Source organism: Hyperolius riggenbachi, chromosome 9 (assembly GCF_040937935.1).
Source record: "Hyperolius riggenbachi isolate aHypRig1 chromosome 9, aHypRig1.pri, whole genome shotgun sequence".
In the NCBI taxonomy this organism is placed as follows: domain Eukaryota; kingdom Metazoa; phylum Chordata; class Amphibia; order Anura; family Hyperoliidae; genus Hyperolius; species Hyperolius riggenbachi.
The window spans coordinates 196924795-196950682 of NC_090654.1; the positions used below are offsets into that span (position 1 = coordinate 196924795).

General features: G+C 48.1%; 1 protein-coding gene across 2 annotated transcripts in view; it reads left to right on the forward strand.

Annotated features, from left to right (window-relative positions):
- The window catches only part of LOC137532880 (alpha-actinin-1-like), an 81744-nt gene extending 56491 nt beyond the window's left edge, over positions 1-25253 (forward strand). For both annotated transcript variants that reach the window (XM_068253857.1, XM_068253856.1), the window contains one exon: positions 23819-25253. In XM_068253857.1, coding sequence (XP_068109958.1) covers positions 23819-24013 — 195 coding nt within the window. In that variant the 3' untranslated portion in view covers positions 24014-25253. The remainder of the gene's footprint in view (positions 1-23818) is intronic.
- The last annotated feature ends 635 nt before the right edge of the window (positions 25254-25888 follow it).

Below are 25888 nucleotides of genomic sequence, written 5' to 3' on the forward strand. Positions count from 1 at the left end.
GGCGCAGTGTTATTGGTGGAGTGGGAGCGCTCCATTTTTAAGTGGTTTTAGCATTATTTACTTCAGCACTTTTGTACCAATAAAGATATTTTTCACAATATACCAGATGAGTGGTGGCACCTATTTGATTATACTTTATAATGAATGTATCAGGATGACACTTATATTTGCAAAAAAATCTCTCTACCGACTTCTGATTGTATTTTTTAACATTGTCAGTTATTAGGAATAGAGTCTGAAGAAGTTTTAGAAGCTGAAAGCTTATTGTTTTTCTTTTAAATTATCCAATAAACTAGAGCTTGTATTTTACAGACAGAAAGTTTTGAATCAGGATAAAAATCCTGATTGAAAAATTACTGTCTCCAGCAAAGCTTAGCTACTAAAATAAAGAATTACACACACAGTGTTTCTCTCCCTCCTTACTCTTCCTCCTCCCCTTGCTTGTAGAGCTGTGAGACACAGGCTGGGGGATGGAATGATTTGTCTGTGATCTGTCCACACAGGAACAGCTTGCTAGCAAGTAAGGATTGAAGCATGGCAGCAAACTAGCCAAGTACATCTGTAGGTAACTTTTCTTCAATAATAGCACCATCATTTGGACAATCTGCTCTGCTCAAAAGCCTCTGAGTACTGTTTGTGATGTTTATATTTTGTTCCCATCATTGCTGAACTAGTTAGCCTTAAATTTATCACCCGAGGCAAAAAATATCTAAAGCTATCCATACAAATATCAATTTTGCTCACCCAAATGGGCCCCACCAGCGAGTCATCGTGCCCCTCTTTGATAATTTTTTTTTCTTCTTAAACAGTTTTTTCTTCTTAAACAGTTCTAACCAGCAGGGAGAAATGCTCTGCATGATAATAAGAAACTTCTTAAATCCTTCTTAATAACGGCAGTTCAGCATGGATTTCTAGAACTGCACTACAGTTAAGAAAAGTATAAATCTATCCCTAAACAGCAACAGATTAAGAAGTGCTTAATAGCACTTCTACAGATTGTGCACTGTGACTAGACATGATTTGTGAAGAGCTCTTCCCCCCTGCTGAAACCTGTGAAGCTGTTCTGTGCATAACCCTTGCAGTGCTAGGTATTGATCCTCTCTTCTAATCTTGTATTCTGAATTCCTGTCAGGATTGGATTTACCATAAGGCACTGTAGGCACATGCCTACAGGCGCCTGATGATGGAAAGGTGGCTAATTCCCTGCCCTTTGCGCCTCCCTCCTTCCCTATGCAGAGGCCTGATGAGAGTGTAAATGAGAGGTTGCTCACCCTGTTCACCACATTCCACTGATGAGATCTCCCTTCAGTCAGGGACACCTCTAGTTACTTAATACTGAGGTTCCTCTAGCCATCTAGTACCTGGGGGAACATCTAGCTACTTAATATTGAAGGTACTTCTGGCTAAATAATGCTAAGGGGGCACCTGTAGCTATGATAACAGGCAAGGGAAGTAAAGGAGAAATGACAGCTGGGACAGCCAGCACAGTTGGGGTGCAGTTTGGTGGGGTCTGTAAGTTCATGAAGGGAGAAGTCTAAGGTGCCAGGACATCTGTCCTTATAGGCTCCTGTGAGGTAAATCTGGGTCTGATTCCTGTCCTTAGATTTTGTCTCAGACACATTTAATAAATGTCCCCCTTTATACCAGGGCTGTGGAGTCGAGGAGTTGGAGTCGAGGCAATTTTTGGCTACCCAGAGTCGGAGTCGGAAGAAAATGCACCGATTCCGACTCCTATTGAATTTAAACTGTAATTAAAATATAATAAAATGTTCTATTTCTCAGATAATAGTCATCATAAATAATTTATACATACAGTAATAGCTGTGCTTAGTCCACAAAAATTAAATAAACCAATCAAAAAATAGTTACTTGTGCTGCTTCGATAAAGTAGTCCTCGTCCTCGTATTTTTAAAGTCAGATATACATATCTGATTGTGACTGTATATATGATGTGTACACAGGAATCTCTTATATATACTAAATAACATCTATGCTGTAAGAATAAAGCTTGATGTGTAGCTGTGTCACTAATAGAGATGGTCAATGAGATGGAAATAATTCTGCGTTGATGCTGGTTTATCCAAATGTATTCACTCCCTTTGCTCATGTTTTTAAAATTTGGTTTGGTGTCTACAAATTAAGGGTACCTTAGACGGATGAAAAGAAAAGTTTTATACATACCTGGGGCTTCCTCCAGCCCCCTTCAGGCTAATCCAGTCGCAGTCCTCCTCCTCCACCTGGATCTTCTGCTATGAGTCCTGGTAATTCAGCCAGTCAGTGCAGTCCGGCCACAAGCCGCTCCCACAACCAGGAGCATTCTGCACCTGCGCAATAGTGCTGCGCAGGTGTAGTACGCGCCCAGTGGCAGAGTGTGTGCATGCGCACTACGCCTGACTGGCTCAAGTACCTGGACCCATAGCAAAAGATCCAGGTGGTGGAAGAGGACAGCGAGGGACTGATTAGCCTGAAGGGGGCTGGAGGAAGCCCCAGGTATGTATAAAACTTTAATTTCATCTGTCTCAGGTTTACTTTGTTACACAGTAGTAGTACTCTACATATGCACTCTCCACAGAACTGCAGGGAATCCACTGAGAATGTTGTGCACATTGAATACAGAGGTGTTGTCTATCACCCATAAACCTGGTTCATTTTTGTACATGAAGAATGTGTAATAGAGGAAGAATCTCCTCATTCTCTTGCAGAGTACCTGCACATCACTCTTACATGTACCCACAGTCACATTGCCTAGAGCCTGATAGATTTTCTTTGTTCCTGTCTGTACCTTCTACAAGTACTCTTACCAAGGACTAGTTTTAGTCTATGACTAAAAGTATTAGAGGCAGAAGATCAGCCGGCTAGCCAGGTAACTGGTATTGTTTAAAAGGGAATAAATATGGCAGCCTCCATATCCCTCTCACTTCAGTTGTATTTTAAAATTCCTAAGCATTGGCAGTTAAGAGATGCATTTCATGTTACATACTTTAATCAACAAGATTGTAATATGCAAATTAGAGGAGTCGGAGTCAAGGAGTCGAGGAGTCGGTGCAATCCTAACCTGAGGAGTCTGAGTCGGTGGATTTTTGTACCGACTCCACAGCCCTGCTTTAAACAGTGTGTGTGAGAGATGAGAAAGATAAGGGGGAAACAAAATCTGATACTGCAAATTCCTTCCAAATGATTTTTTTCACCTCTAATACATTTATATTATATATTTATTTACATTACATCTTGTCAGTTAACCTAAAATAAACGACCGTAATAATATAGTTATGCTACTCTAACTTTTCTTTTCTGTATCAATACAGCAGATCTATTGGTTACCTCAGCAACAGCAATGCTCTGCTGTCCCCTATAAATCAAACCGCCGTGCTAGCGACATGCAGCGTGTCGAAAGTAGAGTTGGGCCGAACGGTTCGCCTGCGAACGGTTCCATGCGAACTTCAGTGGTTCGCGTTCGCGTCCCGCAGGCGAACCTTTGCGGAAGTTCGGTTCGCCCCATAATGCACATGGAGGGTCAACTTTGACCCTCTACATCACAGTCAGCAGGCCCAGTGTAGCCAATTAGGCTACACTAGCCCCTGGAGCCCCACCCCCCCTTATATAAGGCAGGCAGCGGTGGCCATTACGGTCACTCGTGTGCTGCCTGCGTTAGTGAGAGTAGGGCGAGCTGCTGCAGACTGTCTCTCAGGGAAAGATTAGTTAGGCTTAACTTGTTCCTGTCTGGCTGCATACCTGTTCTGTGAACCCACCACTGCATACCTGTGCTGTGAACCCACCACTGCATACCTGTGCTGTGAACCCACCACTGCATACCTGTGCTGTGAACCCACCACTGCATACCTGTGCTGTGAACCCACCACTGCATACCTGTTCAGTGAACTCACCACTGCATACCTGTGCTGTGAACCCACCACTGCATACCTGTTCAGTGAACCTGCCACTGCATACCTGTTCTGTTCAGTGGACCCGCCACTGTATACCTGTTCATTGAACCCACCACTGCATACCTGTGCTGTGAACCCACCACTGCATACCTGTTCTGTGAACCCACCACTGCATACCTGTGCTGTGAACCCACCACTGCATACCTGTTCAGTGAACCTGCCACTGCATACCTGTTCTGTTCAGTGGACCCGCCACTGTATACCTGTTCATTGAACCCACCACTGCATACCTGTGCTGTGAACCCACCACTGCATACCTGTTCTGTGAACCCACCACTGCATACCTGTGCTGTGAACCCACCACTGCATACCTGTTCAGTGAACCTGCCACTGCATACCTGTTCTGTTCAGTGGACCAGCCACTGTATACCTGTTCATTGAACCCACCACTGCATACCTGTGCTGTGAACCCACCACTGCATACCTGTTCTGTGAACCCACCACTGCATACCTGTTCAGTGAACCCGCCACTGCATACCTGTTCTGTTCAGTGGACCCGCCACTGTATACCTGTTCAGTGAACCCACCACTGCATACCTGTGCTGTGAACCCACCACTGCATACCTGTTCTGTGAACCCACCACTGCATACCTGTTCAGTGAACCCGCCACTGCATACCTGTTCTGTTCAGTGGACCCGCCACTGTATACCTGTTCAGTGAACCCGCCACTGCATACCTGTTGTGTTCAGTGAACCTGCCACTGCATACCTGTTCTGTGAACCCGCCACTGTATACCTGTTCTGTTTAGTGAACCCGCCACTGTATACCTGTTCAGTGAACCCGCCACTGCATACCTGTTGTGTTCAGTGAACCTGCCACTGCATACCTGTTCTGTGAACCCGCCACTGTATACCTGTTCTGTTTAGTGAACCCGCCACTGCATACCTGTTCTGTTCAGTGGACCCGCCACTGCATACCTGTTCTGTTCAGTGGACCCGCCACTGTATACCTGTTCAGTGAACCCGCCACTGCATACCTGTTCTGTTCAGTGGACCCGCCACTGTATACCTGTTCAGTGAACCCGCCACTGCATACCTGTTGTGTTCAGTGAACCTGCCACTGCATACCTGTTCTGTGAACCCGCCACTGTATACCTGTTCTGTTTAGTGAACCCGCCACTGTATACCTGTTCTGTTTAGTGAACCCGCCACTGCATACCTGTTCTGTTCAGTGGACCCGCCACTGTATACCTGTTCAGTGAACCCGCCACTGCATACCTGTTCTGTTCAGTGGACCCGCCACTGTATACCTGTTCAGTGAACCCGCCACTGCATACCTGTTGTGTTCAGTGAACCTGCCACTGCATACCTGTTCTGTGAACCCGCCACTGTATACCTGTTCTGTTTAGTGAACCCGCCACTGCATACCTGTTCTGTTCAGTGGACCCGCCACTGTATACCTGTTCAGTGAACCCGCCACTGCATACCTGTTCTGTTCAGTGGACCCGCCACTGTATACCTGTTCAGTGAACCCGCCACTGCATACCTGTTGTGTTCAGTGAACCTGCCACTGCATACCTGTTCTGTGAACCCGCCACTGTATACCTGTTCTGTTTAGTGAACCCGCCACTGTATACCTGTTCAGTGAACCCGCCACTGCATACCTGTTGTGTTCAGTGAACCTGCCACTGCATACCTGTTCTGTGAACCCGCCACTGTATACCTGTTCTGTTTAGTGAACCCGCCACTGCATACCTGTTCTGTTCAGTGGACCCGCCACTGCATACCTGTTCTGTTCAGTGGACCCGCCACTGTATACCTGTTCATTGAACCCGCCACTGCATACCTGTTCTGTTCAGTGGACCCGCCACTGTATACCTGTTCAGTGAACCCGCCACTGCATACCTGTTGTGTTCAGTGAACCTGCCACTGCATACCTGTTCTGTGAACCCGCCACTGTATACCTGTTCTGTTTAGTGAACCCGCCACTGTATACCTGTTCTGTTTAGTGAACCCGCCACTGCATACCTGTTCTGTTCAGTGGACCCGCCACTGTATACCTGTTCAGTGAACCCGCCACTGCATACCTGTTCTGTTCAGTGGACCCGCCACTGTATACCTGTTCAGTGAACCCGCCACTGCATACCTGTTGTGTTCAGTGAACCTGCCACTGCATACCTGTTCTGTGAACCCGCCACTGTATACCTGTTCTGTTTAGTGCACCCGCCACTGTATACCTGTTCTGTTTAGTGAACCCGCCACTGCATACCTGTTCTGTTCAGTGGACCCGCCACTGCATACCTGTTGTGTTCAGTGAACCTGCCACTGCATACCTGTTCTGTGAACCCGCCACTGTATACCTGTTCTGTTTAGTGAACCAGCCACTGCATACCTGTTCTGTTCAGTGGACCCGCCACTGTATACCTGTTCAGTGAACCCGCCACTGCATACCTGTTGTGTTCAGTGAACCTGCCACTGCATACCTGTTGTGTTCAGTGAACCTGCCACTGCATACCTGTTCTGTGAACCCGCCACTGTATACCTGTTCTGTTTAGTGAACCCGCCACTGTATACCTGTTCAGTGAACCCGCCACTGCATACCTGTTGTGTTCAGTGAACCTGCCACTGCATACCTGTTCTGTGAACCCGCCACTGTATACCTGTTCTGTTTAGTGAACCCGCCACTGCATACCTGTTCTGTTCAGTGGACCCGCCACTGCATACCTGTTCTGTTCAGTGGACCCGCCACTGTATACCTGTTCAGTGAACCCGCCACTGCATACCTGTTCTGTTCAGTGGACCCGCCACTGTATACCTGTTCAGTGAACCCACCACTGCATACCTGTGCTGTGAACCCACCACTGCATACCTGTTCTGTGAACCCACCACTGCATACCTGTTCAGTGAACCCGCCACTGCATACCTGTTCTGTTCAGTGGACCCGCCACTGTATACCTGTTCAGTGAACCCGCCACTGCATACCTGTTGTGTTCAGTGAACCTGCCACTGCATACCTGTTCTGTGAACCCGCCACTGTATACCTGTTCTGTTTAGTGAACCCGCCACTGTATACCTGTTCAGTGAACCCGCCACTGCATACCTGTTGTGTTCAGTGAACCTGCCACTGCATACCTGTTCTGTGAACCCGCCACTGTATACCTGTTCTGTTTAGTGAACCCGCCACTGCATACCTGTTCTGTTCAGTGGACCCGCCACTGCATACCTGTTCTGTTCAGTGGACCCGCCACTGTATACCTGTTCAGTGAACCCGCCACTGCATACCTGTTCTGTTCAGTGGACCCGCCACTGTATACCTGTTCAGTGAACCCGCCACTGCATACCTGTTGTGTTCAGTGAACCTGCCACTGCATACCTGTTCTGTGAACCCGCCACTGTATACCTGTTCTGTTTAGTGAACCCGCCACTGTATACCTGTTCTGTTTAGTGAACCCGCCACTGCATACCTGTTCTGTTCAGTGGACCCGCCACTGTATACCTGTTCAGTGAACCCGCCACTGCATACCTGTTCTGTTCAGTGGACCCGCCACTGTATACCTGTTCAGTGAACCCGCCACTGCATACCTGTTGTGTTCAGTGAACCTGCCACTGCATACCTGTTCTGTGAACCCGCCACTGTATACCTGTTCTGTTTAGTGAACCCGCCACTGCATACCTGTTCTGTTCAGTGGACCCGCCACTGTATACCTGTTCAGTGAACCCGCCACTGCATACCTGTTCTGTTCAGTGGACCCGCCACTGTATACCTGTTCAGTGAACCCGCCACTGCATACCTGTTGTGTTCAGTGAACCTGCCACTGCATACCTGTTCTGTGAACCCGCCACTGTATACCTGTTCTGTTTAGTGAACCCGCCACTGTATACCTGTTCAGTGAACCCGCCACTGCATACCTGTTGTGTTCAGTGAACCTGCCACTGCATACCTGTTCTGTGAACCCGCCACTGTATACCTGTTCTGTTTAGTGAACCCGCCACTGCATACCTGTTCTGTTCAGTGGACCCGCCACTGCATACCTGTTCTGTTCAGTGGACCCGCCACTGTATACCTGTTCATTGAACCCGCCACTGCATACCTGTTCTGTTCAGTGGACCCGCCACTGTATACCTGTTCAGTGAACCCGCCACTGCATACCTGTTGTGTTCAGTGAACCTGCCACTGCATACCTGTTCTGTGAACCCGCCACTGTATACCTGTTCTGTTTAGTGAACCCGCCACTGTATACCTGTTCTGTTTAGTGAACCCGCCACTGCATACCTGTTCTGTTCAGTGGACCCGCCACTGTATACCTGTTCAGTGAACCCGCCACTGCATACCTGTTCTGTTCAGTGGACCCGCCACTGTATACCTGTTCAGTGAACCCGCCACTGCATACCTGTTGTGTTCAGTGAACCTGCCACTGCATACCTGTTCTGTGAACCCGCCACTGTATACCTGTTCTGTTTAGTGCACCCGCCACTGTATACCTGTTCTGTTTAGTGAACCCGCCACTGCATACCTGTTCTGTTCAGTGGACCCGCCACTGCATACCTGTTGTGTTCAGTGAACCTGCCACTGCATACCTGTTCTGTGAACCCGCCACTGTATACCTGTTCTGTTTAGTGAACCAGCCACTGCATACCTGTTCTGTTCAGTGGACCCGCCACTGTATACCTGTTCAGTGAACCCGCCACTGCATACCTGTTGTGTTCAGTGAACCTGCCACTGCATACCTGTTGTGTTCAGTGAACCTGCCACTGCATACCTGTTCTGTGAACCCGCCACTGTATACCTGTTCTGTTTAGTGAACCCGCCACTGTATACCTGTTCAGTGAACCCGCCACTGCATACCTGTTGTGTTCAGTGAACCTGCCACTGCATACCTGTTCTGTGAACCCGCCACTGTATACCTGTTCTGTTTAGTGAACCCGCCACTGCATACCTGTTCTGTTCAGTGGACCCACCACTGCATACCTGTTCTGTTCAGTGGACCCGCCACTGTATACCTGTTCATTGAACCCGCCACTGCATACCTGTTCTGTTCAGTGGACCCGCCACTGTATACCTGTTCAGTGAACCCGCCACTGCATACCTGTTGTGTTCAGTGAACCTGCCACTGCATACCTGTTCTGTGAACCCGCCACTGTATACCTGTTCTGTTTAGTGAACCCGCCACTGTGACGAACATTACGGAAAAGCCGTGCGCTAGCGCCATCGACTTTCGCATAATCGTGCACAGTTCCTGTCAGTCTTGGGTAAATACACAATAGATGTCAATTTCCCTCTCTCTTACTGAGTACAGTAACCTCCCCCACATCCTGTTGAGGTCAGGAAAGAATTCACAAGTGGCCAGACCACCTGGGGGAGCAGCTATGGTCACATAGCTCATGTTCCACCAAACCAGCTTAAACTGGTTGAACTTCAAATTTCCCTCCAAGCTCATAGCTTCACACAATGAGAACCTTTACTTTATTAATAATTCAAGATGGGTTTGGCACAGAAAGACAACAAACACATTTCCTGATACCCAGAAATCAGTTCTATAATTCACATGAATTATCATTCTCTAGCTATCAGGAATCAATTGAGAAACCGCTTTATCCGGCATGCGTAGAGCAAATTCGTTAGACTAGGCGTGTATAGTCTCATTTAATACAGAGTCGCATGCTGCTTATGAATATGGTCTCGGATCTGCGATGCACCCATCTGGGGCGGAATTACACAAATTATTAATAATTGGTACATTCCTTGCTCCAAGTCTGTGGGTGGTAACCTGACTTGCCAGGAGGTAACCCTGCCTCAAACACACCTACTTTCCAGGTAGTGACCGCCCCAAAACTCTGGTCAGTAAAAAGCGTTTGCAAGGAACTCCACCCAGTTCTTCAATTTACATCGACTAGGGAAGTCCAGACATGTGCTCACGGAAGAACCGGGCGCATGTTGTGTACAAAGGACTTTTAAGCTGAATGCCTACGTTTAAACTGGACTATTTTCTTCATGCTTCAAATGGACTGCTCAGCTAACTAAGTAAGAACTTTCTGTTTTATTCCTTTTATTTTTAAGCTCTGTGGTTTATATGTTAATAGGTGTATATAACTGTATGTAATGCATTTGTGTTATTAAACGTTTAAAAATCGTTTAGCGGTTATGACCTGTTGCTGAACATACACAATCGTACCTATTCTCCTGAACTCGCTACCCTGTGTTTAATAGAAGTATACATTTATAACCCGTATGCGAGAACCCGGCCCAGATATAACGATCTGACCCAGATTCTTGCATACTGCTAAGGGTTAATATAGCGTTCTCCAAGTCCTAGTAAAATTACAGTAGCGGGCTGTGTAACTCGCTTGGTGGCAGATCTTTGAATTGTATGTGTGTGGAGTGATTCGGTTGGTATCAGAACGCTCCCTTCGCGAGTCAGTTCATCAAATTGCGAATGCGGGTTACCCTTCGTGATGAACAAATGACCGTGTAAGAGGATTTCTGACGCTGATCGATTTACCCCATCCGCAGACCGGCTCGCGGACTGTGACATTTGTTTGGCAGCTTTTTGGGATTTGTGTATGTTCAGAACATCAACGGCAACGTTATTTGATTAACCTGCCAGAACAGATCAAAAATCTGTGGTCGATAACCGGTGCATTACCATTTATATAGACTAAACGTGTAGCATAGAGTTCCCCCCCCCCCCAATCTCTTTTCCTATCCTATCTTTTATTTGGCAAAAATGGCTGCAGCAAGATACAAGAAAATGTCAGTGGCAGACCTAGTAAACTTGTGTGAGGAAAAAGGCATTGTGACTTATAGAAAAAAGAAATCGCAATTGATTGAGGACTTGTTGCGACTGAATACCCAGCCGGAGCAGATGCTGGGAGAGCACACTCCTGGTTCAGACGGTGCTGTAACTGGGGCAGAGGAAAGTGAGCGGTTGGAGCAAAGCAACCCACTTCCAGACCCAGAGGAAAACGGGACCGCGTCTGAACCGGTCGCTGTAACTGCTGAGGAGCATGGTGGCCGGCAGGAGCCCGCCCATGCCAACCTGTTCTGTGTTCCTGATGCTGGAATGCAACCTGGATTACAAAGGCTGTTGGAGACAAATCCTGAGCTGTACATGCAGATTGTCAGAGAAAACGCTGACAGAGCAGAACGAGACGCTGACCGTTTAGAACGCCAGGCAGAAAGGGAAGCGGCAGAGCGCCGGTGGCTTGCTGAGAAGGAGGCAGCAGAGAGAGAATCCGCCCGCCGACACGACCTGGAAATGGCCAAACTGCGAGGGCAAGGCCAAAATCCCTCGCAAAGTGCTCCGGAAACCCGGCCCACAGCAGGCCCGTTTGGGACTCCAAAGTTTAAATTCCCAGAAATGGAGAAGGGAACCGACCCGGACACTTATTTACACTCATTTGAAAAGACTTGCCGTCAGCATCATCTGCCCCAGGAGCAGTGGGCGAGATATCTGACACCCAACTTGCGGGACAAAGCGCTTGAGGCGTTTGTGGACTTACCCGCTGAGAAAGACAATGACTATGCTGCGATAAAAGCTGCAATTATCGCCAAATATCAGTTGACCCCAGAGGTCTATCGCAAAAAGTTTCGCTCCCTGCAGAAAGGCCACACTGACTCTTACACCGACCTGGAGAGTCGCCTGCTGACTGTGTTCAGGCAGTGGTCACGGGGCCTCAAAAAAGACTCTCACCAAGGTCTGGAGGACCTCATCGTGCAGGAGCAGTTGCTGAACTGCTGCACTCCAGATGTCCGGCAGTTTGTCTTGGAGCGGAAGCCGGACTCCGCCAAAACTGCAGCAGAACTTGCAGACACTTTTGTGGCCACCCGTGTTCCGGACAGCCGCAGACCTCCAGCCCAGAGCTGGAAAGGGGGGAGACCTATGCAACCCAGCTCTCCTCCCCCTGCTAACCGTGGGAATCGGGTCCCACAGCCACAGAGGCCGGATGCTGCACCTGCAACTCATCCGCCTGATGCCACATATGTTCCGAAGTGTTACCACTGTGGACAGCGAGGACACCTCAAGTCTGCCTGCCCCGAGGTGAGGACGCCGTCTCCAGAGCCTAGCGCAGAAGTGGCTAGCGCATCCTCTACTGCACACGCCTACCTCGTCATGGGAGCAGCAAATCCTCGACTTTCCGGAAATCATCAAGTCGTGGAAGTTAACGACCAGATCGCTGTTGGTTTCCGTGACACAGGCGCAGAGCTTACCTTGGTTCGCTCTCATCTTGTAGCCAGGGAGAATTTCCTGCCTAATGAGCGTGTCACACTTTTGGGAGTTGGTGGCGCACACGCACGCATCGCCAAAGCTCGTGTTGTTCTCGATTGGGGAAGGGGCCGCCAGTCAAAAGTTGTGGGGGTGACAGATGACATCCCAGTGCCTGTGCTGTTGGGCACCGATCTTGGCACCCTACGATCCTTTTATGAACCTGTGATCAACACCCCGGATTGCCAGTCTGGACCCACTCAGGTACTGTACAAGCTTGGGGTGGGACAGAGGGAGGCAGCCAGGGTAATGGTACCTAGCCCTCCTAGGGAAGGAGGGAAGGAAGCGGTACCTGTTTCTAATGGACAGCTGTCTAGTCACGGTTTGTCTGACTCTAAACCTGTCACTGTTGTTCCAGATACCTGTGTACATGTGAAAAATGAACGTAACTGTGATGTTAATGTTGTACCAGATGTTGCTAATAGCTTTCATGCTGAATCTCACAGTGCTAAAAATGATGTATGTTTAAATGTGACAGTCTCTAATCTAAGAGGTAACAGTCTTGTTTTGCCTGGGTCATATCCGTCCAGGGCAGTGGAAGCAGGCCAGGTGTCAGAGCAGGCAGCTGGGGGCCTAGACCTCCCCTCCTGCTATGACAGCCAGAGTGCTCCACCATTGTCTGCTGTTAACAAACAGCTGGTGGAGACAGGCCGTTCCTTCCCTGTCTCACCCTTGCATGTCTTCCCCTTGCAGAAGCAACCCAGTGCAAAACTGCCCACAGGTCCACCCTCTATCCTTCCTGGAGAAGGGGCAAGCCTCGCCACCCAGGTGAAGGCAAATTCGTTTTTAAAATTGTGCTCTAATGTTCACCTAGGTTGTGCTGACCAAAATGTTGTGCCAAGGTGTAGTCAGTTAGAGCAGGGGTATGCTACGCTGCTTCCAGATTCGCAGGCTGACACCCGAGAGTCAGGAAGTGACCCGGATGTCAGCCAACGACTCTCTCCCTTACAGGAAGCGCTATGCAAACCCAGCCAGGCCTTTAGAGGTAAGCCTGTTGGTGTGCATCGCACCGTCCGCAAAGCGGACACTGGGACACACCGGACCATGAGGCCTTATGCTTCTGGTGAGTTGTCTAACGGGCAGTCAGATAAGAAGTCGAGAACCCGGTCAGTAGCTAAGCGCCGCGTAGAGCGGGTCATGCAGACCCACTCTGTGCGTCCGGCTGGTAGGAGGGAGATGTGACGAACATTACGGAAAAGCCGTGCGCTAGCGCCATCGACTTTCGCATAATCGTGCACAGTTCCTGTCAGTCTTGGGTAAATACACAATAGATGTCAATTTCCCTCTCTCTTACTGAGTACAGTAACCTCCCCCACATCCTGTTGAGGTCAGGAAAGAATTCACAAGTGGCCAGACCACCTGGGGGAGCAGCATTTGGTCACATAGCTCATGTTCCACCAAACCAGCTCAAACTGGTTGAACTTCAAATTTCCCTCCAAGCTCATAGCTTCACACAATGAGAACCTTTACTTTATTAATAATTCAAGATGGGTTTGGCACAGAAAGACAACAAACACATTTCCTGATACCCAGAAATCAGTTCTATAATTCACATGAATTATCATTCTCTAGCTATCAGGAATCAATTGAGAAACCGCTTTATCCGGCATGCGTAGAGCAAATTCGTTAGACTAGGCGTGTATAGTCTCATTTAATACAGAGTCGCATGCTGCTTATGAATATGGTCTCGGATCTGCGATGCACCCATCTGGGGCGGAATTACACAAATTATTAATAATTGGTACATTCCTTGCTCCAAGTCTGTGGGTGGTAACCTGACTTGCCAGGAGGTAACCCTGCCTCAAACACACCTACTTTCCAGGTAGTGACCGCCCCAAAACTCTGGTCAGTAAAAAGCGTTTGCAAGGAACTCCACCCAGTTCTTCAATTTACATCGACTAGGGAAGTCCAGACATGTGCTCACGGAAGAACCGGGCGCATGTTGTGTACAAAGGACTTTTAAGCTGAATGCCTACGTTTAAACTGGACTATTTTCTTCATGCTTCAAATGGACTGCTCAGCTAACTAAGTAAGAACTTTCTGTTTTATTCCTTTTATTTTTAAGCTCTGTGGTTTATATGTTAATAGGTGTATATAACTGTATGTAATGCATTTGTGTTATTAAACGTTTAAAAATCGTTTAGCGGTTATGACCTGTTGCTGAACATACACAATCGTACCTATTCTCCTGAACTCGCTACCCTGTGTTTAATAGAAGTATACATTTATAACCCGTATGCGAGAACCCGGCCCAGATATAACGATCTGACCCAGATTCTTGCATACTGCTAAGGGTTAATATAGCGTTCTCCAAGTCCTAGTAAAATTACAGTAGCGGGCTGTGTAACTCGCTTGGTGGCAGATCTTTGAATTGTATGTGTGTGGAGTGATTCGGTTGGTATCAGAACGCTCCCTTCGCGAGTCAGTTCATCAAATTGCGAATGCGGGTTACCCTTCGTGATGAACAAATGACCGTGTAAGAGGATTTCTGACGCTGATCGATTTACCCCATCCACAGACCGGCCTAGCGGTCTGTGACAGCCACTGTATACCTGTTCTGTTTAGTGAACCCGCCACTGCATACCTGTTCTGTTCAGTGGACCCGCCACTGTATACCTGTTCAGTGAACCCGCCACTGCATACCTGTTCTGTTCAGTGGACCCGCCACTGTATACCTGTTCAGTGAACCCGCCACTGCATACCTGTTGTGTTCAGTGAACCTGCCACTGCATACCTGTTCTGTGAACCCGCCACTGTATACCTGTTCTGTTTAGTGAACCCGCCACTGTATACCTGTTCTGTTTAGTGAACCCGCCACTGCATACCTGTTCTGTTCAGTGGACCCGCCACTGCATACCTGTTGTGTTCAGTGAACCTGCCACTGCATACCTGTTCTGTGAACCCGCCACTGTATACCTGTTCTGTTTAGTGAACCAGCCACTGCATACCTGTTCTGTTCAGTGGACCCGCCACTGTATACCTGTTCAGTGAACCCGCCACTGCATACCTGTTGTGTTCAGTGAACCTGCCACTGCATACCTGTTGTGTTCAGTGAACCTGCCACTGCATACCTGTTCTGTGAACCCGCCACTGTATACCTGTTCTGTTCAGTGAACCCACCGCATCAGTGCGCATACCTGTGCAGTTAAGTGAACCCACCTACCTACGTGAGTGCACGCAGTGTGATATACCACTCCGTGCATACCCGATATGGACAAAACAGGTAGAGGAAGAGGTAGTGCCAGAGCCAGAGGAAGGCCACCCGGCAGGTCTGCGCGAGGTCGTGTAAATGTAATTTCGTGTGGACCTGGCCCACAGTACAGTGCTCGGAAGAAGGCACGTCCCATCACCTCCCAAGATTGTCAGGACGTGGTTGAGTATTTAGCGACACAGAACACCTCATCTTGCTCAGCCACCAGCGCTACTACTAGCACCACTTCCGCTGCATTTGACACTTCGCAAGAATTATTTAGTGGTAAAATCACTGATGCACAGCCATTGTTGTTACAGCCAGATGAATTTTCACCAGCTCATATGTCTGAGTTACGCGGCAACACTATGGATGTAACGTGTCAGGAGGATGAAGGACCTACTGATGGTGCAAGTTTGGATTTGTCTGAGGCAAGCGAAGCTGGGCAGGATGACTACGATGATGACGGTAATAGGGATCCTCTGTATGTTCCCAATAGAGGAGATGAAGAGGGGGACAGTTCAGAGGGGGAGTCAGAAAGTAGTAGGAGGAGAGAAGTTGCTGAAAGAAGCTGGGGCAGCTCTTCGTCAGAAACAGCTGGTGGCAGAGTCCGGCACCATGTATCGCCACCTATGTACAGCCAGCCAACTTGCCCTTCAGCATCAGCTGCTGAGGTCCCCATAGTGCCCACATCCCAGGGTGGCTCAGCGGTGTGGAAATTTTTTAATGTGTGTGCCTCAGATCGGACCAAAGCCATCTGTTCGCTCTGCCAACAAAAATTGAGCCGTGGAAAGGCCAACACTCACGTAGGGACAAGTGCCTTACGAAGGCACCTGGAGAAAAGGCACAAACAGCAATGGGATGGCCACCTGAGCAAAAGCAGCAGCAGCACACAAAAGCAAAGCCACCCTCCTTCTCCTCTTCCTCCTCCATCAGGTGCATTATCTGCTTCTGCCGCTTTCTCCCTTCCACCTTCACAGGCACCCTCCTCCACTCCGCCTCTGCCCTTGAGCGGTTCCTGCTCCTCTGCCCACAGCAGCAGTCAGGTGTCCGTGAAGGAAATGTTTGAGCGGAAGAAGCCAATTTCGGCCAGTCACCCCCTTGCCCGGCGTCTGACAGCTGGCGTGGCGGAACTGTTAGCTCGGCAGCTGTTACCATACCGGCTGGTGGACACCGCAGTGGAAGATGCCAGGCCGCACTTATTTTTCGAGAAAGGCCATACCCCAACTGCACCGTGAAGTTGAGAGGCAAGTGGTGTCATCTCTTGCGAAGAGCGTTGGGTCAAGGGTACACCTGACCACGGATGCCTGGTCTGCCAAGCACGGGCAGGGCCGCTACATTACCTACACAGCCCATTGGGTGAACCTGGTGGTGAACGATGGCAAGCAGGGCGCAGCGGACCAAATTGTGACACCTCCACGGCTTGCAGGCAGGCCTCCTGCCACCTCCTCTCCTCCTGCTACATGCTCTTCGCTGTCCTCCTCCTCCTTGGCTGAGTGGCAGTTTTCCTCTCCAGCTACACAGCCCCAGCTCCGCAGGGCCTATGCTGCATGCCAGGTAAGACGGTGTCACGCCATCTTAGACATGTCTTGTCTCAAAGCGGAGAGTCACACTGGAGCAGCTCTCCTGGCTGCTCTTAAGAAACAGGTGGATGAGTGGCTGACCCCGCACCACTTGGAGATAGGCAACGTGGTGTGCGACAACGGCAGCAATCTGCTTGCCGCTTTGCATATGGGGAAGCTGATACCCTGCATGGCACATGTCATGAATCTAGTGGTTCAAAGATTTGTGGCAAAGTACCCTGGCTTAGCGAATGTCCTGAAGCAGGCCAGGAAGTTCTGTGGGCATTTGAGGCGGTCTTACACAGCCATGGCACGCTTGGCGGAAATTCAGCGCAAAAACAACATGCCGGTGAGACGCCTCATTTGCGATAGCCCGACTCGCTGGAACTCGACCCTGCTCATGTTCTCCCGCCTGCTAGAACAGAAGAAAGCCGTGACCCACTACCTCTACAACTACAGTAGAATGAAACAGTCTGGGAAGATGGGGATGTTCTGGCCCGACAACTGGACACTGATGAAAAATGCATGCAGGCTCATGCGGCCGTTTGAGGAGGTGACCAACCTGGTGAGCCGCAGTGAGGGCACCATCAGCGACTTAATTCCCTACGCTTACTTCTTGGAGCGTGCTGTGCGTAGAGTGGCGGATGAAGCTGTGAATGAGCGTGACCAGGAACAGTTACGGCAGGAACAGGCATGGGACCAATTTTCATCAGACCCAGCTGTTTCCTCAACACCTGCGGCAGCACAGAGGGGGGAGGAGGAGGAAGAAGAGAAGTCGTGTGCAGAAGTCGAGTCAGACTCAGAGGATGATGAGCAAGGTGTTTCTTTGGGGGAGGAGGAGGAGCAGGAGGAGGAGGAGGGGACAGCGGCAGGAGAACAACCTCAGCAGGCATCGCAAGGGGCTTGTGCTGCTCAACCTTCCCGTGGTATTGTTCGCGGCTGGGGGGAGGAGGTTGACTTACCTGACGTCACTGAGGAAGAGCAAGAGGAGATGGAGGGTATTGGATCCGACTTTGTGCAGATGTCGTCTTTTATGCTGTCCTGTCTGTTGAGGGACCCCCGTATAAAAAACCTCAAGGGGAATGACCTGTACTGGGTGGCCACACTACTAGACCCTCGGTACAGGCACAAAGTGGCGGACCTGTTACCAACTCACCGGAAGGTGGAAAGGATGCAGCACATGCAGAACCAGCTGTCAACTATGCTTTACAATGCCTTTAAGGGTGATGTGACGGCACAACGCCAGCAAGGTACCACTGCCACTAATCCTCCTCCCGTGTCCACGCAGTCAAAGACAGGACGCTCCAGCGATCTCATGGTGATGTCGGACATGCGGACGTTCTTTAGTCCAACGCCTCGCCGTAGCCCTTCCGGATCCACCCTCCACCAACGCCTGGAACGGCAGGTAGCCGACTACCTGGCCTTAAGTGTGGATGTAGACACTGCTGTGAACAGCGATGAGGAACCCTTGAACTACTGGGTGCGCAGGCTTGACCTGTGGCCAGAGCTGTCCCAATTTGCCATCCAACTTCTCTCCTGCCCTGCCGCAAGCGTCCTGTCAGAAAGGACCTTCAGCGCAGCTGGAGGCATTGTCACAGAGAAGAGAAGTCGCCTAAGTCACAAAAGTGTTAAGTACCTCACCTTTATCAAAATGAATGAGGCATGGATCCCGGAGGGCTGCTGCCCACCCCAAGACTAAGTCAGTCCCCGCACACACAGCATCTCTGCCTGCACGCCGTGTGACTGGCTGCCTGGCCTGCCCCAAGAAGACTAAGTCGCTCCCAGTCCCTCCACACAGCATGTCTGCCTGCAGGCCGCTTGACTACCTTCTCCGCCACCACCAACAGGGTCCGGGACTCCAGGCGGATTGCTGAATTTTTTAGGCCGCTGCTAGCAGCGGCCGCTGTAATAATTTTTCTGGTGCATGTACATGACTGCCTAATTTTTCTGGCTGCACTGCGGGCAGCTGCAACAACAAAAGAAAAGGCATGTACATGCGCCCATTCCCCTTCGTGATCATTACCTTGCCGTGGTGAAGGGGCTTGCGTATCACAATGAAGCAATGACCGGCGCCTAGATGAGTGTCTCGGGGGGCACACCCACGATAATAAGGTCGTTGCCTCATTGTGGTCAGACCAAATTTGATCAGCTGGACAGTCACTGTTCTGTCATTCAGCTACATCAGCCAGGCGACCATATGGGCTGTAAAGCCACCAAAACCTGCACTCTCGCCATGGTGCGCACCAGTCCAGCACGGCCGTCACTACACAAACAGCTGTTTGCGGTGCGTTACACGGTGAGTTTGGTGTGTCAGTGTGAAGCAGTACCTTAATTACACTACCTGATTGATGTATACACATGCAAGATGTTTGAAAGCACTTTAGGCCTGTCATTTAGCATTCAATGTGATTTCTGCCCTTAAAACGCTGCTTTGCGTCAAATCCAGATTTTTCCCCGGGAATTTTGGCATGTATCCCACTCCGCCATGCCCCCCTCCAGGTGTTAGACCCCTTGAAACATCTTTTCCATCACTTTTGTGGCCAGCATAATTATTTTTTTTTTTCAAAGTTCGCATCCCCATTGAAGTCTATTGCGGTTCGCGAACTTTAACGCGAACCGAACCTTCCGCGGAAGTTCGCGAACCTAAAATCAGAGGTTCGGCCCAACTCTAAAGCAGGCTGTTTACTTGCAGACTGTCACTCTCTGCCGCTCCCCCGCCTCCTCTATATCATCCCTCCCCACCTGCGTCCCTTCCCTCCCCGCTGATTGGAGGGAAGAGACACAGGCGGGCAGTGGCGATATAGAGGAGGCGAGGAGCGGCGGAGAGTGAGTCTGCATGTAAACTGCCTGCTATCGACACGCTGTGTGTTGCTAGCACAGTGGTTTGATTTATGGGGGACAGCAGAGCGCAGGGGGGGCCATGGGGGGGGGGGTACAATATAGTAACAGAGGCTGGTGATTATATGCAGAACCAGCCTCTGTGTGCTAATAGGATTCTTAAAACTCACCTCGGGTTCTCTTTAAGATGTCTAAGACAGTTCTGCATGGATTTCTAAAATCCTTCCAATATTTTGTGTTTTGTCTCATACACTCTTGATAAATATCCCCCGTATTATTGTTGTTGTTAAACTTTATTTAAAAAGTGCTAACAAATTACAGAGAACTGTACAATAGATAGAGGAGATAATACAACTTCAATATAACACAGGGACAGTAAAGCATTAAAAGATGGTACAAAAAATAGTAAAACAATAAACAAAATGGTGCGCAGATTGCAGTTAGGGATAAATATGGGAGCCGAGTCAGTGGGGGACATGTCTGTGAGGAATTCAGCAGGGGGGAGAAGCACTTCACAAATCATGCCTAGCCTGCACTGCTGCACAATATGTAGAAGTGCTATTAAGCACTTCTTAATCTGTGGCAGTTTAGGAATGGATATGCACTTTTCTTAACTGTAGTGCAGTTCTACAAATTCATGCTAAACTGCTGCTTTGAAAGGACCACTATCGCAAAAAAATTGTACATCAAAAATACATGTAAATACATACAAGTAAGAAGTATGTTTCTTCCAGAGTAAAATAAGCTATAAATTACTCTTCTCTCATGTTGCTATCGCTTACAATAGTTAGTAGAAAACTGACAGAACATTCACTAAGTGTTTTTGAAATTAAAGAAAACCCTGAGAATCCCCCATTAGAAGATGGACTAGTCCAAAACCTGTCAGTTACATCAGATTTCTACTACCTACTGTAAGTGACAGCAACACAGGATTTTTACATTTTTGGCAATAGTAGTCCATTAAGTATGATTTAGGAATTTTCTTATTATCATGCAGAACAGTTTCCCCTGCTGGTTAGAACTGTTTAAGAAAAAAAAACTGTTGGTAATGCTTTGATAAATCTGGCCCACTGAGTCCATATGGTGGAGGAGAAGAGCACACAGGGAAGAGGGCCCTGCCAAATAGGCTTACAATGTAACATATCGGTGCTGTATGAAAATATCAGTGTCCAAAAGAAGGAAACCAAAAGTGAAATACATAAATACTGCCGTTTGTAATCCTTTTGAAAAAAGCTTTCCAAGAATGCACTGCTGCACTTGTTTTAGTCCGTGGCACAGTGATCTACCTTTCAATATTATGAATAGGATAAACACTGCAACAGAGAGCAATGCCTATGCTGTGCATTGCTGTAATACTTTACAGTGTACCAGAGCTATTATTATTATTTATTATTACTTAGTATTTATATAGCGCTGACATCTTTCGCAGCGCTGTACAGAGAAATTGTCTTGTCACTTAACTGTCCCTCTCAGGGGCTCTAATCCCTACCATAGTCAAATGTCTATGTATGTATTGTGTAGTATATGTATCATAGTCTAGAGCCAGTTTCGGGGGAAGCCAATTAACTTATCTGTATGTTTTTGGGATGTGGGAGGAAAACTGAGTACCCGGAGGAAACCCACATAGACATGGGGAGAACATACAAACTCCTTGCAGATGTTGACCTGGCTGGGAATCGAACCCGGGACCCAGCGCTGCAAGGCAAGAGCGCTAACCACTAAGCCACCGTGCTCACTAAAAGCAAAATATTTATACATACCTGCTGGGGCTTCCTCCAGCCCCATCCACTCGGATCTCTCCCACGCTGCCATCCTCTGATGTCTGCAGCTCCGGTACCGGGTCCCCACACTTCTGTCAATCGGAGCCAACAGCTGCTAGAGAGATACGCAAAGAACTCACTTCTCCTGCGTAGACTGGAGCTGACTGACGGAAGTGCCGGGACCCGATACCGGAGCTGCAGACATTGGAGGACGGCAACGTGGGAGCGATCTGAGTGGATGGGGCTGGAGGAAGCCCCAGGTTTGTATAAATCTTTTGCTTTTAGTGAGCTCTGGTTTTCTTTACCTACATGGTACAAGCACTAAGTGCTTTCTACCTTGCTCAAGTCTGTAGGGAGCTGTATTTTTGGTGCCTGAACTTCCTTACATGGGTTGCAGGTGGTGACTACCTACAGTTCCTGTCCATCCGCCTGTCTATATCCCAGAGGGAGGTAGTCAGCACTACTTCTAACAGCAGCAACAAATGACTGCTTTCTGAGGCGTATTTTTCAAACCTAGTACTGTACAATAGTTAGTAAAGAATGTGGCTTTACAATAATTGGACACTGTCAAGTTTCCACTCCTGCGAATCCGGGCCGATTCCCCACCCACAAATTTGGATGGGATTTGGCAGCCTATTGAAGTCAATAGGAAGCATCCAAATTCGTGGGTGGGGAAAAATCTGACAGCCTGCAGCATATTCTTGCATCACCCGTCCAAATCCCATAGCCATGCATTGCACAGCTAAAGAGATTCGGCTCCGAGATGCTGGGCAGCTTTGCCGGCATCGCGTTTCGTAAAACACATGCTGAGCACAGTGGAAATGTAGACTTAAAGTGTCCCTGTAGCAGGTCACAGCCTCCTTACAGACAATACCTCTCATGTGATTTTTACCTCATGTCAGTAGTGGTTTAGAGACCAGGTAATGTTGTCATTACAAACAACCAATTTTTTTGATGGGAGGGTGGACGGGTTGGGGCGCCAAGCGTGTTGCTGCAAATTTGAGGGGAGGGAAAGAGTCATCAGGATGTGGGCGGAGCTAACCGTTATGAAACTCTGTACTTTGTACAGTGCTGCAGAAAATGTCAGTGCTATATAAATATATAATAATAATATTATATTATGACATTAGACTATGACAATGGAAGGATTAGAATGTGAGCTTCTCTGAGGACAGTCAGTGACATGTACTATGTACAGTAACATGCTGCAGAAGATGTCAGTGCTATATAAATACAGAATAATAATATGGAAGGACATTCGACTATGACTATTGTACAATTAGATTGTGAGCTCATCTGAGGACAATCAGAAAAGGGGGAAAAAATGAAAGAGGAGGATGCATAGGAGGGGGTAAAGAGCTAGTGGCACAAAACAGAGAGTCTGGTGGGAGAGGAGAAATGGCAGGATGGACTCTCATCAGAACTGCAGATATCACCAGTGCTGTTTAGCAGGGTCATGCTGTTAAAAGAAGCCATTGGAATCTAAAAAGAGGAAAGGGTAATGGGGGTAGACAACAGGGTGGGAGGGGGAGCTGGGAAAAGAGAAGACTACCTTCAATCAAGCTAATCTGAATTGCCAGGAGCTTGCTTGTCTGCTCACTACGGAAGTCAACTGTCAGCACCTGTATCACTGACTTCTGCAATAGCAGACTGCCCTGAATTATTGATTAATTACTCTGATCAGGATAAATAATCAGATATCCAGGGTACTCTGGTATTACAGAAGCCACTGCACATGGCTACTAATGACAGGCAACTTCTGAGACACTAAACACATCCTGCCACCTCTCCCTGCTAATGTCCCAGCTGCAGCACAGCAATTATTCTCTCTACTCACTTTGCTGCTCTGCACATTCACTCACTGCAGGCAGTGTGCAGAGAGCAAGGAAACACATTGCCCACAGGACAGGAAGGGGGAGGGGTGCTCCATCAAGTCCAGGAAGTAGTACAGTCCCATGCACTGCCTGCTTCTATTTTCCCGAATGTTGCCCGAACTATGAAAAAAACGCTAGGTGGAAGAACACAGTGGCTGAACACCACAGGGGCACCCAAGCCATGGCTACACCTGGGGATGTTAGCACCTTCAGCCTTATGGTAGGTATGCCACTGCCTCAGACAACTGATCAAGAAGTCTAGCCAAACACCAAAACACACTGAGGCTCTCGCCAGCTTCCTTGTTTGGCTGGGCTGCTGATAAGTAAGTGCAGCCACTGCTGCTGAGGTAGTGAGGTTGCCTATTATATACAGTCTTAAAACCAGATGGAATTATACATGTTACCAGTAAGTAATCCATTTCCTTATGCAATGTGCTTTCTTGCAGAATTACATCACTGCAGATGAGCTGCGCCGTAAACTTCCTCCAGATCAAGCGGAGTACTGCATTGCCAGGATGGCACCATACATGGGGCATGGGGCTGTGCCAGGGGCTCTGGACTACATGTCTTTCTCTACAGCGCTATATTGCAAAAGTGACCCAAAGACGCCATTCCTCGCGTCGCCGCCACTGCAGCTCTGATTGTCTACCACTCCTGTATGCAATGTGGTTTCAGCTTTCACGCCTTTGTGTCTCCATAGCTCACCAAACAAGAAAAGAAAATCACTCTTTGCCCTCGCCGGTGCCTAGAGCTTTCTGTTTTTCTAGCACTGTGGGGCATGTTAATATCTGTGTTGTCCTTACAGTAACCGTTTACAAAAAATTTTTTACTACAGACCTTTAAAAAGCATATTTTATTATGAAAGGAATAAAAGGTGAAATGTATTTTTCTGCCATAACAAAAGAGAGATGTAACACTTTTTTTGTAGGTTGTTGGACATGAATAGTTAATGTTCCAGCTCCTTGCCTGTCTTCTTTTTTGCTACCACTAGAGGGAGCTATGACTGTTCTAGATATGACTAGCCCCGATCACTTCTTTCCCTTCCACCAAACACAATTTCTGACAAACTGCCCCAGTAAGGCCACTTAAAGAGACTCTGAAATCTCTTTTTTTACATGATTTTCTTATAAAGTCCTCCTCACCATTACTTTCTAAGTGGATTCGCCACAATCCTGCAACAGAATGAGTGATTTATAGTAGAGAAATAGACCTGCAAAGTCTACGACTTTGTAGGTTGCAGATTGTGCTGCCCTGGGGAGGCAGAGCTTTGCGCTGTAGCTCTGCCTCCAGTCCAGTCAATCTCCACCGATCTCCACCTCTCCCCACCTCTCTCAGTGAAAGAAGACTGAGAGGGGCGGAAAGAGGCAAAAATCAGCGGAGATTGATGGAGATTGACTGGAGTAGAGGCAGAGCTACAGCGTACAGCTCTGCCTCTACCCGGAAGAAAAGCCCTGCGAGCCCTGGAACTTTGCAGGGCTATTAATGAGCAACAAATCACTCGTTCTGCCGCGGGAATGTGGCAAATCCGCTTAGAATGTAATGCTAAAGAGGACTTAAGAAAATCTGGTAAAAAAAGAGGCTTCAGAGTCTCTTTAACCACTTCACGACCACAGTCTTTTCGCCCCTTAAGGACCAGAGCCTTTTTCTCCATTCAGACCACTGCAGCTTTCACGGTTTATTGCTCGGTCATACAACCTACCACCTAAATGAATTTTACCTCCTTTTCTTGTCACTAATACAGCTTTCTTTTGCTGCTATTTGATTGCTGCTGCGAGTTTTAGTTTTTATTATATTCATCAAAAAAGACATGAATTTTGGCAAAAAAATGACTTTTTTAACTTGCTGTGCTGACATTTTTCAAATAAAGTAAAATTTCCTATACATTTGAGCGCGAAAGTTATTCTGCTACATGTCTTTGATAAAAAAAAAAACATTCAGTGTATATTTATTGGATTGGGTAAAAGTTATAGCGTTTACAAACTATGGTGCCAAAAGTGAATTTTCCCATTTTCAAGCATCTCTGACTTTTCTGCACACCTGTCAGGTTTCATGAGGGGCTAAAATTCCAGGATAGTACAAATACCCCCCAAATGACCCCATTTTGGAAAGAAGACATCCCAAAGTATTCAGTGAGAGGCATGGTGAGTTCATAGAAGATTTTATTTTTTGTCACAAGTTAGCGGAAAATGACACTTTCTGACAAAAAAAAGAAAAAAAAAAAGTTTCCATTTCTTCTAACTTGCGACAAAAAAAAAATGAAATCTGCCACAGACTCACTATGCTCCTCTCTGAATACCTTTAAGTGTCTACTTTCCAAAATGGGGTCATTTGTGGGGTGTGTTCACTGTCCTGGCATTTTGGGGGGTGCCTAATTGTAAGCACCCCTGTAAAGCCTAAAGATGCTCATTGGACTTTTGGCCCCTTAGCGCAGTTAGGCTGCAAAAAAGTGCCACACATGTGGTATTGCCGTACTCAGGAGAAGTAGTATAATGTGTTTTGGGGTGTATTTTTACACA